The sequence below is a fragment of the Rhinopithecus roxellana genome, chromosome 6 (assembly GCF_007565055.1).
Source record: "Rhinopithecus roxellana isolate Shanxi Qingling chromosome 6, ASM756505v1, whole genome shotgun sequence".
Classification (NCBI taxonomy): Eukaryota; Metazoa; Chordata; class Mammalia; order Primates; family Cercopithecidae; genus Rhinopithecus; species Rhinopithecus roxellana.
Genome location: NC_044554.1, coordinates 45,118,182 through 45,130,217, shown reverse-complemented (window position 1 = coordinate 45,130,217; position 12,036 = coordinate 45,118,182). Strand labels below are relative to the sequence as shown.

The following is a 12,036-nucleotide window of genomic DNA, read 5'->3' as shown; positions in this document are numbered from 1 at the left end:
TGGCAACCAGAGAGGAGATGATGTATAAGGTTATGAATGCCAGTGGGTGGGGGGACCAGTGGGGCTGAGAAAAAATAGATGCAGGCAAGAGAGCTGCTGGGAGGGAAGAGAAGCCCCGGGCTGCGCGGAGGCGTGGCGGCGTCAGCTGCCCCAGTCTGCAGGTCTTCTGTTTCATTAGCAGAAGCGGGGGTGTTGCGCTGTCTGTATCATTCTTTCATCCTTTCAATAAAATTATTGAAAATTATGTTTTTTCCCCAGAATCATCCTGTTAAACATATAGATGACTTTAATTTTTCAGTTCTAAAGCTATTTACTTGTTAACTTTTTGCACTGTTTTGAAATTAATTCATTGCTCCCAGTGTCCTGCAGAAAAGCTATAGAAAGCCCGCCCTGGCCATTCATGTCAGCATTGAGGAGGGGGCTTGCAAGGAACCCATTTACAGGTGTTTGAATGACTCATTCCACGAAGGCATTGCAGGTCACTTGCTCTGTTGCTGGAGTGCTTGGTGTAGCGCTCTGCTGCCATCTAGTGTCATAAGTTTTCTTTCGGGAGTTTTTTGGGGGATTTTGGGAAGCTGAGAAATTTATAAAACATGGATAAAGGAATGTTTATTTTAATTCAGAATACTTTGCTGTTCTTGGTGAGCTTTTTTTCTTTAAACAATGGACCAAAATAATCACCATTATTATCATCATTATATCACTAAGCACCATAAAAATACAAATGAATCAGATATCTAAATATAGGTTTGTCCGTTTTGGATAGAATGAATCAAGTTTTAATACTTGCTTAACATAAACATATTGACGCTAATTAAAGATTTTATGTTGATTTTTCCTTTTAAACTGTGGTACCAGGAGAGCTCTACTGACATTTCTGGAACATAGAACTAACCCTGGATCTTACACAATCCATCACAAGTCTCATCCATGAGAACTGTGACCAGGGGCCTCCAGTAATCTTTGATGTTATTCCCTATTCCTGGGTTAAAGATATTTTTGCCTGGAATGTACTGATTTTATCTATTCTTAAGTAAAACCCCCTTCTGTTGATTATATTCTGTCTTTGAGTGAAATTTGGGAAGTGAACTAGTATGGAGAGAAGACATTTTAAGAACAGCAAGTGGTGGTGAATATGCTTTAGGTATCCTTGAGAAGCAGCCACGCCCAGTCTGTGCTTCCTCTGCCTTCATGGCCCGAGTAGCAGTTCACTGTCTCCCAGCAGCTGCTGTTGATTTTGAAGATTGGCCAGATTCAGCCCAGCATAACCATGTTTTTGTGTGAGAGCAATTTTTTCCTTAGATGGGTGTTGGTAGCGGAGGGGTTAGGCAGAAGAATTTGATTGCCATTTCACTGGTAACGTAGGTAGACTTAGGCTTTGTTCATGTTTACTTTCTGTACGGGCTACCTTATGAAACTCCTATCCGCCTGTCGTCCTGGAGTTTTCTGCTGGAATTTTTCTGGGTGAATTTAATTGTCTTCTGAATCATTTGTTATCCTTCCAACTCCCAAGCTCCACAGAGCCTAACCTGGATGGAGGGTCATATTCATATGTTTTTACAAGGAAAAAAAAGAATGTCTCTTTCTCCTCTGGAATGGCTTCTAATTTCGTTGGGAACAAAGGAGAGGGCACCACGTTTGGAAGGAATGTGTGAAGGACAGTGATACCAGGTGCACAGCACCGAGGGAAGGCCACTGCTGCCCTAGCAGAGCAGTCACGTGACGCTTGGGAGACCCCCTGCAGATTGATGGGATTGACCTTCAGTTGTTTTATATTCATTCTTACAAAATACATTGATGTTGTCTGCATACTGATTTAATTCACTTGCTAAATAGAACTTTCTTGACTAGTTGGTAAACCGAAAAGTAGAAGCACAGCCCTACGATTTATTAGCTCTGTGGCCTTGGGCAAATTTCTTACCCTCCCTAAGCCTGAGTTCCATATCTGGTAAACATCTCAAATTGTATTTGCAGTAACAAGTGCAAAAACTCCTAACACAACGCTTGGCTCAGGGCTCAAAGCACAAATGGTGGCGACTATTAATATCAACATTATCACTCGTGTAAAGATCTTGGAAACTGGGAATGGAAACAAATTTAGATTCTTGGAGTGGACCTAGAAGTTACCTCAGAATGTACTCAGTATTAAATATGGGCAAATGTTTGTAAAGGAATACTGTGTTTTAAGGTTTTATTCTGGGAGGTATTTGATAAATTGGCTATCTTCAGTAACAGTTACAAGACATGTACTCTTTAGTTGGTCAAGGAAAATGTCCTTCCTCAGGAGTCTTTTCTTTTTTCTTTTTTTTTTCCTGCTCTCTGCCTCCAGGAGTCTTTTCTTGACTCAGATTTAAAGAACACTGAAAGCCATTGGCTTGCTTTCTGAATTTTATTAACTGACTCGAGGAAGCTTTAATTTGGAATGAAATCGTATCAATAAATATTTAATCAGTGGTAGGGAGAATATGGAAGATTTTATTCCCTCAAAAGGGTATTCCCCATAACAGCTATACTGTAAACTCCCCAAAACATAATGTCCTAAATGAAAATCATGAAATAAAGACAGCATAACAGAGGGAAGTCTTGGAGGAGGCCTGGGGAGCCCCGCAGTGTCATGGCCATGTGCTGGGTGTCTGACTGTAAGTTTGTTTATTTTCATGCTCAGGTTGCTCCCCTTTGAAGAGTAGGCTTGTTAACGTGGTGAGTTTTTCTGGAGTGGCTGGAATGTTCTCTCTCTTCACCGTCTCAGGATAGCACAGGGTCCTGAGGAAGGTGGGGGAGACCTGAAGCAATTGTTGCTGTACTGCCTGGACTTCTCCTTTCCCGCCCATTTTTCTTTCCTTCTCTCCCACTCCATTGCTCCTCCAAGCTTTGGCAGTAGCCACAGCGCCTTCTTGATGAAGCGCTCACTGCCCGGGGGCTGCCTAGAATCCATAGAACAAGCAGTGTGAGTGGCACCATTTCTTATACTCTCTGTGTCATCTCTTAGGTAACCTGGGAGTGTCTCTACTTCTGCACAGCATTTAGTTTAAATGTGCATCATTGCAAAACTATCTTTTTTAAAACTGTTTTGTTTTCCATGTGTTTATACGACAAAAATGTTAACCAGTTAGAATGTTCCTAAAAGCATAATAGTGGCCTATACTTTTGCAGTGTTGGGTTGGAACTTCTTTAAATACGAACAAAAGAAGTTTCTAATAATCTTAACAGTTAGTGTTCACTGAGGCACGTATTTAAGTGCTCACTTTGTTCCTGTGCTTCGTTTTGAAACTCAAACGGGCTGACTTTTGCAGGGCGACCTGAAGGCGTATCTGCGCACCGAGCAGGAGCACATGCGGGGGGACTCACAGACCATGCTGCTGCAGAGGATGGCGTGTGAGATTGCCGCGGGGCTGGCCGCCATGCACAAGCTGCACTTCCTGCACAGGTGGGTCCCTGCGCCAGAGGTGCATGCCCCACACAGCGCCGGCGGGACAGTCCAGAGAGGCTGCTGGGTTTGTGAAACTTAAGGAGGACAGGTGGCAGGATGAGCCCAGCTCATGCAGGTAGAAGCGATCTCGTTCTTGCCCATGTCCGGATGAGGGTTAAGTTGGGCTTCATTGTAAACCAGTACTAGGGAATAAGATGTCTTAATACATTTATTATTTCCAGAATTTCAAAGAATGTGAACGGTTGTACCTGCCTCAGAGTTGGGAGTAAACAGTCCCGATCCACCACGTGACACCTCGCGTGTTTCATCCTTGCCACACCACCTTTAGGCTTCTGGTGCTACCCGCCCGGTTTTGCGGTGCGTCCTAGTTCACATTCCTGAGAAAGGAAGAGAGAATCTCTGGGCCAGCAGCCTCTGTGTGCACAAGGTCATAGCACTGAAGGGTGGGCTGTAGGTGCCCATTCGGAAGCAGAGGTGTCACGGGATCCGATCTGAAGAGCCCCCCGGGTGGGGGGGTCGGGCTGCTTGTGGACAGCACAGCGATCTGTGTAGCACATTTCTGTGGCAACCTTTCAGGCCCCACTTGAATGACCATAGTTCTTTGGAGCACGTTGTATTTTGTTCAGATCATCGATGGTGATTTTCGTAATTAAAACACCAAAGGACTTGGAGTCCTATCTCAAATAATGAGTCTGTTCTGTAAACTCAAAAGGAGATTTCTGCTTACTCTCCTCTAGGCTTTTGAGCTGTGCTTTATGTTTAAAAGCAACACAATACGTTTAAAATTATTTCTTAGGTCTCCAGGGAAACCAGGCAGTATTTCTTTAATCGACTTTATGTAAATCATTTAACTCTTAGTAATCCATTGACCTAAAAAGGAACACCTGTGTGTCTTGACTTGAAGGGAGTGTATGAAGTATTCTATTTTTTATTTATGTATTATTTTTTTGAGACGGAGTCTCTCTCTCTCTCTTTTTTTTTTTTTGGAGACAGAGTCTTGCTCTGTCACCCAGGCTGGAGCTCAGTGGCATGATCTTGGCTCACTGCAAGCTCCACCTCCCGGGTTCACGCCATTCTCCTGCCTCAGCTTCCCGAGTAGCTGGGACTATAGGCGCCCACCACCACACCCGGCTAATTTTTTGTATTTTTAGTAGAGACGGGGTTTCACTGTGTTAGCCAGGATGGTCTCGAATTCTTGATCTCGTGATCCACCTGCCTCGGCCTCCCAAAGTGGTGGGATTACAGGCAGTGAGCCACCGCACCCAGCCGAGAGAGAGTCTCTCTATCACCCAGGCTGGAGTGCAGTGGTGTGATCTCAGCTCACTATAACCTCCACCCCTGGGATTCAAGTGATTCTCCTGCCTCAGCCTCCCGAGTAGCTGGAACTGTAGGCACATGCCACCAGGCCTGGCTGTATTTTCAGTAGAGATGGGGTTTCACCATGTTGGCCAGGCTGGTCTCAAACTCCTGACCTCTGGTGGCCCACCTCGGCCCCCCAAAGTGCTGGGATTACAGGTGTGAGCCACCGTGCCTGGCTTGAAGTTTTCTATTTTGTAAAATGCAGATTTCACAGTAATATATTTGTAGTGTGATTCCATTTTTTTTTTTTTAAGTATGAAAACACCTGGTTGTATTTCTAGAGGTGTGTGTGTATAAACAGGCATGGAAAAGTGTACTGTGCCTATCAGACTCTCAACATTACTTCAAGGGGGCAAGGAAGAAAATTATTAACCTTCTTCTTACACATTTATATCTTGTTTGATTTACAATAGTAAACAAATCATTCTGGTAAAGTGTTTTTTTTTTTTAAAGACTCAAAAAGTTACCAGTTTCTTAAGACCCAAAGCAGAATCCCTTACATGAAACTATAAAGATTTCATAATGGAGAAAGCCTGTATTTAGTTTTTGATGTATTTTGTAACAGTTTATTATCTAGCATAATTTATATTGTTAATATGTTACAAAATGCAGATAATTACTGATACTGGCTTAGGAATTCTTAAATTTTAGAGAAGGGGGTTTAATTTTAAAAGAGCATCATATTGGAATCAGCAGTGTAAAATTATCAAAGACAGCTAGAATCTGTGTTTTTTAAATTGGCAAAGATGTCAGAGTAAATAGTATTTTCCTATGAGTTTCAAGTTAAAGTTTTACTTAATTTCAAATCTTGTGGACTTTAGAACAAGTAAAGATGATGAGTAAATCACATAGTTTGGGTTTTATTCAAGTTCTAAAACTCAGGTTAAAGAAAATCCTTGAGGCCGGGTGCGGTGGCTCACTCCTGTAATCCCAGCACTTTGGGAGGCTGAGGTGGGCGGATCACCAGGTCAGGAGATCGAGACCATCCTGACTAACACAGTGAAACCCCATCTCTACTAAAAATACAAAAAATTAGGTGGGCGTGGTGGCGGGCGCCTGTAGTCCCAGCTACTTGGGAGGCTGAGGCAGGAGAATGGCATGAACCCGGGAGGCAGAGCTTGCAGTGAGCTGAGATCACGCCACTGCGCTCCAGCCTGGGTGACAGAGCGAGACTCCATCTCAAAAAAAAAAGAAAAGAAAATCCTTGAAGCCATTGACAGCTGTTTCATTTTGTTGTAAAAAAAAAAGTAATCACAGACCGTTCACCTGCGGAGCTTACTGAGCGCGGCCGTCGAGCCCAGCTCGGCCGCCGAGCGCCTGTGCCAGCACGACTACACCATGGAGCGCCCGGATAAAGCGGCGCTGAACGCACTGCAGCCTCCTGAGTTCAGAGTCTTGCTCTGTCACCCAGGCCGGAGTAAAGTGCCCCAATCACTGCTCACTGCAGCTGTGAACTCTGGGGCTCAAACAGTCCTCCTACTTCAGCCTCTTGAGTAGCTGAGATTACAGGCACGTGCCACCACGCCCAGCGAATTATCAAAAATTTTTTTTGTAGAGAAATGAAAGCTCATTAGCATCTACACTGAAGATGCTCCTGTTCTTCACAGCTTTAATGATCACTGTTCCTATTGGGTTATATTTCACAACTAAATCTTATATATTTGAAGGAGCCCTTGGGATGTCCAATAGGGACAGCTATTTTTACGCTGCTGTTGTTGCAGTGGTCGCCGTCCATGTGGTCCTGGCCCTCTTTGTGTATGTGGCCTGGAACGAAGGCTCACGACAGTGGCGTGAAGGCAAACAGGATTAAAGTGAACATCACCTTTTGATAGCATTAAATTCATTTTTTAAAATGATAAATGCTGGAGGGGGGACATCTGATTTGAATAAAGTTGAAAGAACATGTTAAAAAGTAATCATATCTATATTAAATTTCCATTTGGGGCAAAGTTTTGTGTTTTAAGATCTTTTTTGTCAGTAGCATATCATATAGTATATTTTTAAGTTGGAATTTAGAATATTTATTGGTTGACTTAAATTAGGACTTCCTCTGTTGGTTGCAAACAGAACAACCTACATGTCCAAGTAAAGTTCTTAGCTCCGTTTGGAAACTAATCTAGTAAGGCACCTGTGGTGAAGTTGTATTTCTACCTATTCTTTAAGAAGAGCCTTAACCCGGAGTCTCAGGAGCCTGCGTCTCTGAAGTCGTGCATGTGACTTTTGGAAGGCCGTGTAAACAGCAGGCGCTGCCAGCTTGCTGCTGTGCCATTCCACTTGCCTTGCTGGCCTGGAGCCCAGGACTTCCTGTCCCCTGCCTGCCAGTCTCCTGAGCAGCCCGTCCATGAGATGCCACCAGGTCACTGTGATGAGCTGAGCCAGGGGGTTCCCACAGGCAGCCTGTCTCCTCGCAGCAGCTCATGGAGCTGGAGACCTGGAGTGGGTAGCCTCACGGAGTACCTGGGTGACTATTGTGTACGAAAGAGCCTCTGTAGGATTTGCCCAGTTGTAGCGTTACAGTTACTTTCTGCTGAGCAACACTGGGGTTAGCATGCATTGAACTTCCCCTGCCTGCAGAGTTCAATGACAAGGTGAGAGGCAGAGAAATGCATTTAAAATCCAGTGACAAGGTGAGAGACAAAGAAATACATTTAAAATCAAAGCAAAATGCACACCTGTTGCTCACTACCGCTCCAGCAGGAGAGTGGAAAAGCACGTTCTCATTTGGCACGGTGTTTGCCATGTTCCATGCATTTGCACAACATTCCGTGAGTAGTGATTTGATCGTCAGGGCCACCCCAAGCACCACGAGGCAGGTGCCATTATTAATCCCACTCACAGAGGAGAATACTGAGGCTCGGGGTGCTGAGCGGTTGGTCTGTCTCAGCCACTCCTTTGATCATTTGATGAGCAGTTTGTACCCAGGCGCACACACCGTGTGTGGTCATTTCTGCAGGAGGAGGAAGAGTTACTTTTGTCTGGGAAGAGTCCAGGTCAGTTTTTGGAAAGAAGTGGTGTTTTAGTGATCCTTGAAGAATGGGCATCAGTTGGAGGCTGGAGGACATTCAGAATTGCTGGAGAAGGGAGTAGCAAGATGATGTATGTGGTAGGAGGAAGAGAAGGAAAGGGAGTTGAGAGAAATGTCAGATAGTCCAGTGTAACTAGAACAGAAGACGCAGGAGAGAAGATAGTGGGAGATAAGAATAGAGACACAGCTTGAAACCACGTTACAGAGGGCCAGAATAAGGCCTTCAGGCTGTGTTCTGTAGGCAGTAGGATGGCATGCCCAGAACTTTGTGTGTGCACGTGCGTGCGTGTTTAATCGCTATTGCACTACAGCTTAGGCTGGTTTAGAAAGAGAAGACACTACTGAAAAGAGAACCAGACAGGAATTCATATGTGGTGGGTTTCCATGAAGGTTCCTTATTTCCTTTTCTACATGGAAGACTTGCTGAAGGCAGGTATTGCATCTTCCTGACCTTTGTATCTCCCATGATGTATGTCACATAGAAATGAGGAAAGGCTTCACGGGAAAGGAACCAATTTGACTGCAGCTACAACCCAAGCAGAGATGGAAAGACTGTCATCAGCTGAGCAGCTGCACTGGGAAGGTGGTTAAAGAGCTTTCCTTTAAAAAGCCTCGAGGTCCAGAGGGCTTCATGGGTGTCCTCTGTCTGACCTTTAGTGAACAGGTGGCTCCAGTGTGTTTAAACTATTGCAGACCACAAAGAAGACGGAAATTTCTGTAATTCATATCATGAATCCAACACAACCTTAATGTAGCAAAAGATGGCGTAAAGGAATTACTGATGATTCTCATGAATGAACATAGACACAGATACTAGCAAACCGCATCCAGCAGTGTGTGAACAAAACAATTAAGACTGATTCTAGGACTCTAAGGGTAGATGTATATTATAAAAATATGTCTACATAATTCATTCCATTGACAGAATAAAAGAGGAGAAATACATTATAGCAATAGATTGCAGAAACATCATTTAGTATAATTCCGCAGCTATTCTGTGTTTACATAGACTATGTAAACATATTCTCCTCTGATGGGAAACCCTTCTTCCGATAAGAAAGGAAAGGTACAACTTAAATATCATATGGACTAAGACTCAAAACTTGACCAAAATTCAATAGCAATATCATGCTATTGCTAAATGGCAGAATAATAAAGCCCTTTCGATTTCAAACGAGGCAGAGGTGCCCACTGTTTATTTTACTTTCCAACATTTCATTGGAGGTACTGGCAAATACAAACACAAACTATAAAATTGTCAGTTTAAAAATAATAGGCCCAAGAAATAAGGGGGAAAAAAAGAAAAAAAAAAATAGGCCGGGCACAGTGGCTTACACCTGTAATCTCAGCACTTTGGGAGGCCGAGGTGGGTGGATTGCTTGAGGTCAGGAGTTCGAGACCAGCCTGGCCAGCAGGGTGAAACCCCATCTCTACTACAAATACAAAAAAATTAGCCAGGCTTGGTGGCGCACGCCTGTAGTCCTAGCTAGTCGGGAGGATGAGGCAGGAGAATTGCTTGAACCCAGGAGACAGAGGTTGCAGCGAGCTGGGATCATGCCACTGCACTGCAGCCTGGGTGACAGAGTGAGACTCCGTCTCAATAATAATAATAATAGACTCTGTCTCAATAATAATAATAATAATAATAGTGAGACTCTGTCTCGATGATGATGATGATGATAACAATAGTAATAGTTTCCGTCTCAATAACAATAGTTAAGATTTACCAAATGCTTCCCACATGCCAGCTACTTTACACCAACTCCTAGGTGGTAGTGCTCGTTTTCCTGTGTTACAGGTCAGGAGACACAGGCACAGACAGGTATACTGACTTGTTCAGGGTCATGCAGCGGAAAGCCAGCAGAGCTGGGATTCAAAGCTGCACCCTCTGCCTCCGGATTTATACTCTTAACCACCGAACTACACCACACTTCTTTACTGGTGCCATGGTGTTATATGTTTAGGAAAACCAAGAAACTATGCTTTTAAAAAATAATAATTCACAAAAGAACTTGTTGTGGCTTTTTATAAGACAGTATACATAAAGTCAGTAGTTTTTGTCTGTACAGGTATAATTATGTACCCAGCAGTGAAGATGAATAAAAACCATTTTATTCTCAATAATGCCAAAATTATAAGTAATCTGGGTATATGTTATGTGAGAAAGACACAGGACTGTATGAAGGAAACTATGGAATCTTATTGAAGAATGTAAGATAACGTGTGGACACATGGAAAGATGCACCATGGTTTATGGTGGGAGGCCACACAGAAATGCCGACTCACTCAAAGAATTCCCATTAGAATCTGAACAGGGTTGTATTTATTTTATTTACTTATTTATTTATTGTTTTGAGACAGGGTCTCAATCTGTCACCCAGGCTGGAGTGCAGTGGTGCGATCATGGCTCACTTGCTTGGCCTTGACTTCCCAGGCTCAAGCAATCCTCTCGTCTCAGCCTCCCAGGTAGCTGGGACTGTACATAGGCACCATCGGTGGCGGACCCCATTCCAGCTAGGTCGTTTTCCCTAGGGTACAATAAGAATTTCACACCCCGTGGAAGAACTCTTTGTTCCCAAATCCTAGCAGGTGCCTGAGATACACACAGCAAGCACTCAGTAAATGTACCATTGCCCAGCTAGCAAAGACTGACCTAATAAGCAGGGCAAACGCTGTCAAAGCTCTGGTATAAAGTTGCCTCCTTGTGCTTTATCGGAATCCTCTTTGGTTTAATCCTCTCCTGGTACGTCTCCTTCCCATCTTAGGGTGTTAAGTGCCGAGTCCCTTTGGAAGCTTAAGTCTTTGTGGCTGCCAGAGTCAGAATGGCCTGGTGAACAGAGAGAGGCTTTGGAGTTGAAGTTTTCATTCACCTCTCATCAGCTTTACCGGTATAAGCCTGGTTATTTCATCCTTTGGAGCTATATCTCTTCTATAAAATGGGGATCGTCTTTAAAGCCCTGGAGTGCTGTTGTCAAGATGCAGATAAAGTATGCCAAGCTGCTAGAAGAGTATTCAGTAACTTGCTGGTATTTTGCTTCCTGTCTGTGAACTCTTCCTATCAGGAATCCAGGTTACTCGGGAAGGCATAGGTAGTTCACATAATAGAGGTGTGGATTATTTTGAAAATGCCTCCTGCATGTTGAGTTTGCATAGGAGAACCCTGAAGACACGCAAACTAGTCCTAGCGTGAGTGAGCAGCAGGCAGTGGTACTTCCTTGTGAATCGGGGTGGGAACCCTTCAGAACCGTGGGCTCCCACTTTCTGTCCATCACTCTGCTCATGTGGCCCTGAGTCTCGTGGTTACTGTGGTCGCAGTCACAGCAAGTGCTGCCAAGCACAGGCGACCCTGCCAGAGCGTTCTGAGAGCCGGGCGGGGCTGGTGCCACTGGCAGCCTCATCCCTGGACCTGTTTTTCAACTTGAAGGGAGAGTAGACTGGCTGTGTGTTTGCATTTCCTGACAAAAGCAGCCATTGACGTTAAGAGTTCCCTCTGTTGTTAAGAAATGACACCTGTATGTTTTTCTTTAGCTTTGCACGTTATTTGGCTTCAAATCATAATTATTTTTACCAACCTTGACCCAAATTGTATCATTACTTTGCATCTGTACAGCACTTTTATGTTTTCAAAACATTTCATGTATTTTTCAATTTTACCCTTGCAACAGCCTTGTGAGTTAACCATTTCAAGTGCATCCTGTTGTTTTGCGGAAACTGAGGCTCCTCTGCTATGCACGTGACCAGCCCAGCATCACATAGTGTTGGAGCCGTGGAGCTGAGATGAGCTCCTGGCCTCCTGACAGCCCAGGGCTCCCTCCCACTGCACTGTGGAGCCTGAGCACTTGGGGAGGAGTGGGGGGCAGGACCCAGTCCTGCCACTGTTTGCTTCCTCACCACCTCTGGGTTTCAGGCCATGAGAAGCATTGCCTTTTCCCCTGGGAACACCAGTTGCTTGCTTTCCAGTTTTATAATGAGAGCCAAGGACCTTCTGCAGGCGTAATTGTTCATTTTTTACCAAGCCTTCACATTTCAAGTATCCAAAGACCTATGTGGAACATTTGTATGGAGAGAGAAGAGGAGGGAGGGAGTGGGACAGTCGCCTTCCTGCCCAGGAGGTGCCTGAGCTCAACATCGCCCAAGCTAGTCTCAGGCTGCTTCCCCCAGCCTAGCAGGACACGTGCTTGCCCTTGTTGGAATGCTGGCATCCAGCTCCTTGTTCTGGTCT

The 12,036-nt window shown here is 44.4% G+C and overlaps 2 protein-coding genes across 3 annotated transcripts in view; both read left to right on the top strand.

Moving 5' to 3' along the window:
* LMTK2 (lemur tyrosine kinase 2) overlaps positions 1 to 12,036 on the top strand; it is a 108,068-nt gene that overhangs the window by 67,078 nt on the left and 28,954 nt on the right. For both annotated transcript variants that reach the window (XM_010388501.2, XM_030932363.1), the window contains exon 7: positions 3,294 to 3,427. In XM_010388501.2, the coding sequence (XP_010386803.2) occupies positions 3,294 to 3,427 (134 nt within the window). The remainder of the gene's footprint in view (positions 1 to 3,293; positions 3,428 to 12,036) is intronic.
* LOC115898311 (vacuolar ATPase assembly integral membrane protein VMA21-like) lies at positions 6,128 to 6,707 on the top strand. The gene is made up of 2 exons (XM_030932910.1): positions 6,128 to 6,181; positions 6,345 to 6,707. The coding sequence occupies exons 1-2, from the start codon at positions 6,128 to 6,130 to the stop codon at positions 6,597 to 6,599; spliced, it is 309 nt and encodes a 102-aa protein (XP_030788770.1). The 3' UTR covers positions 6,600 to 6,707.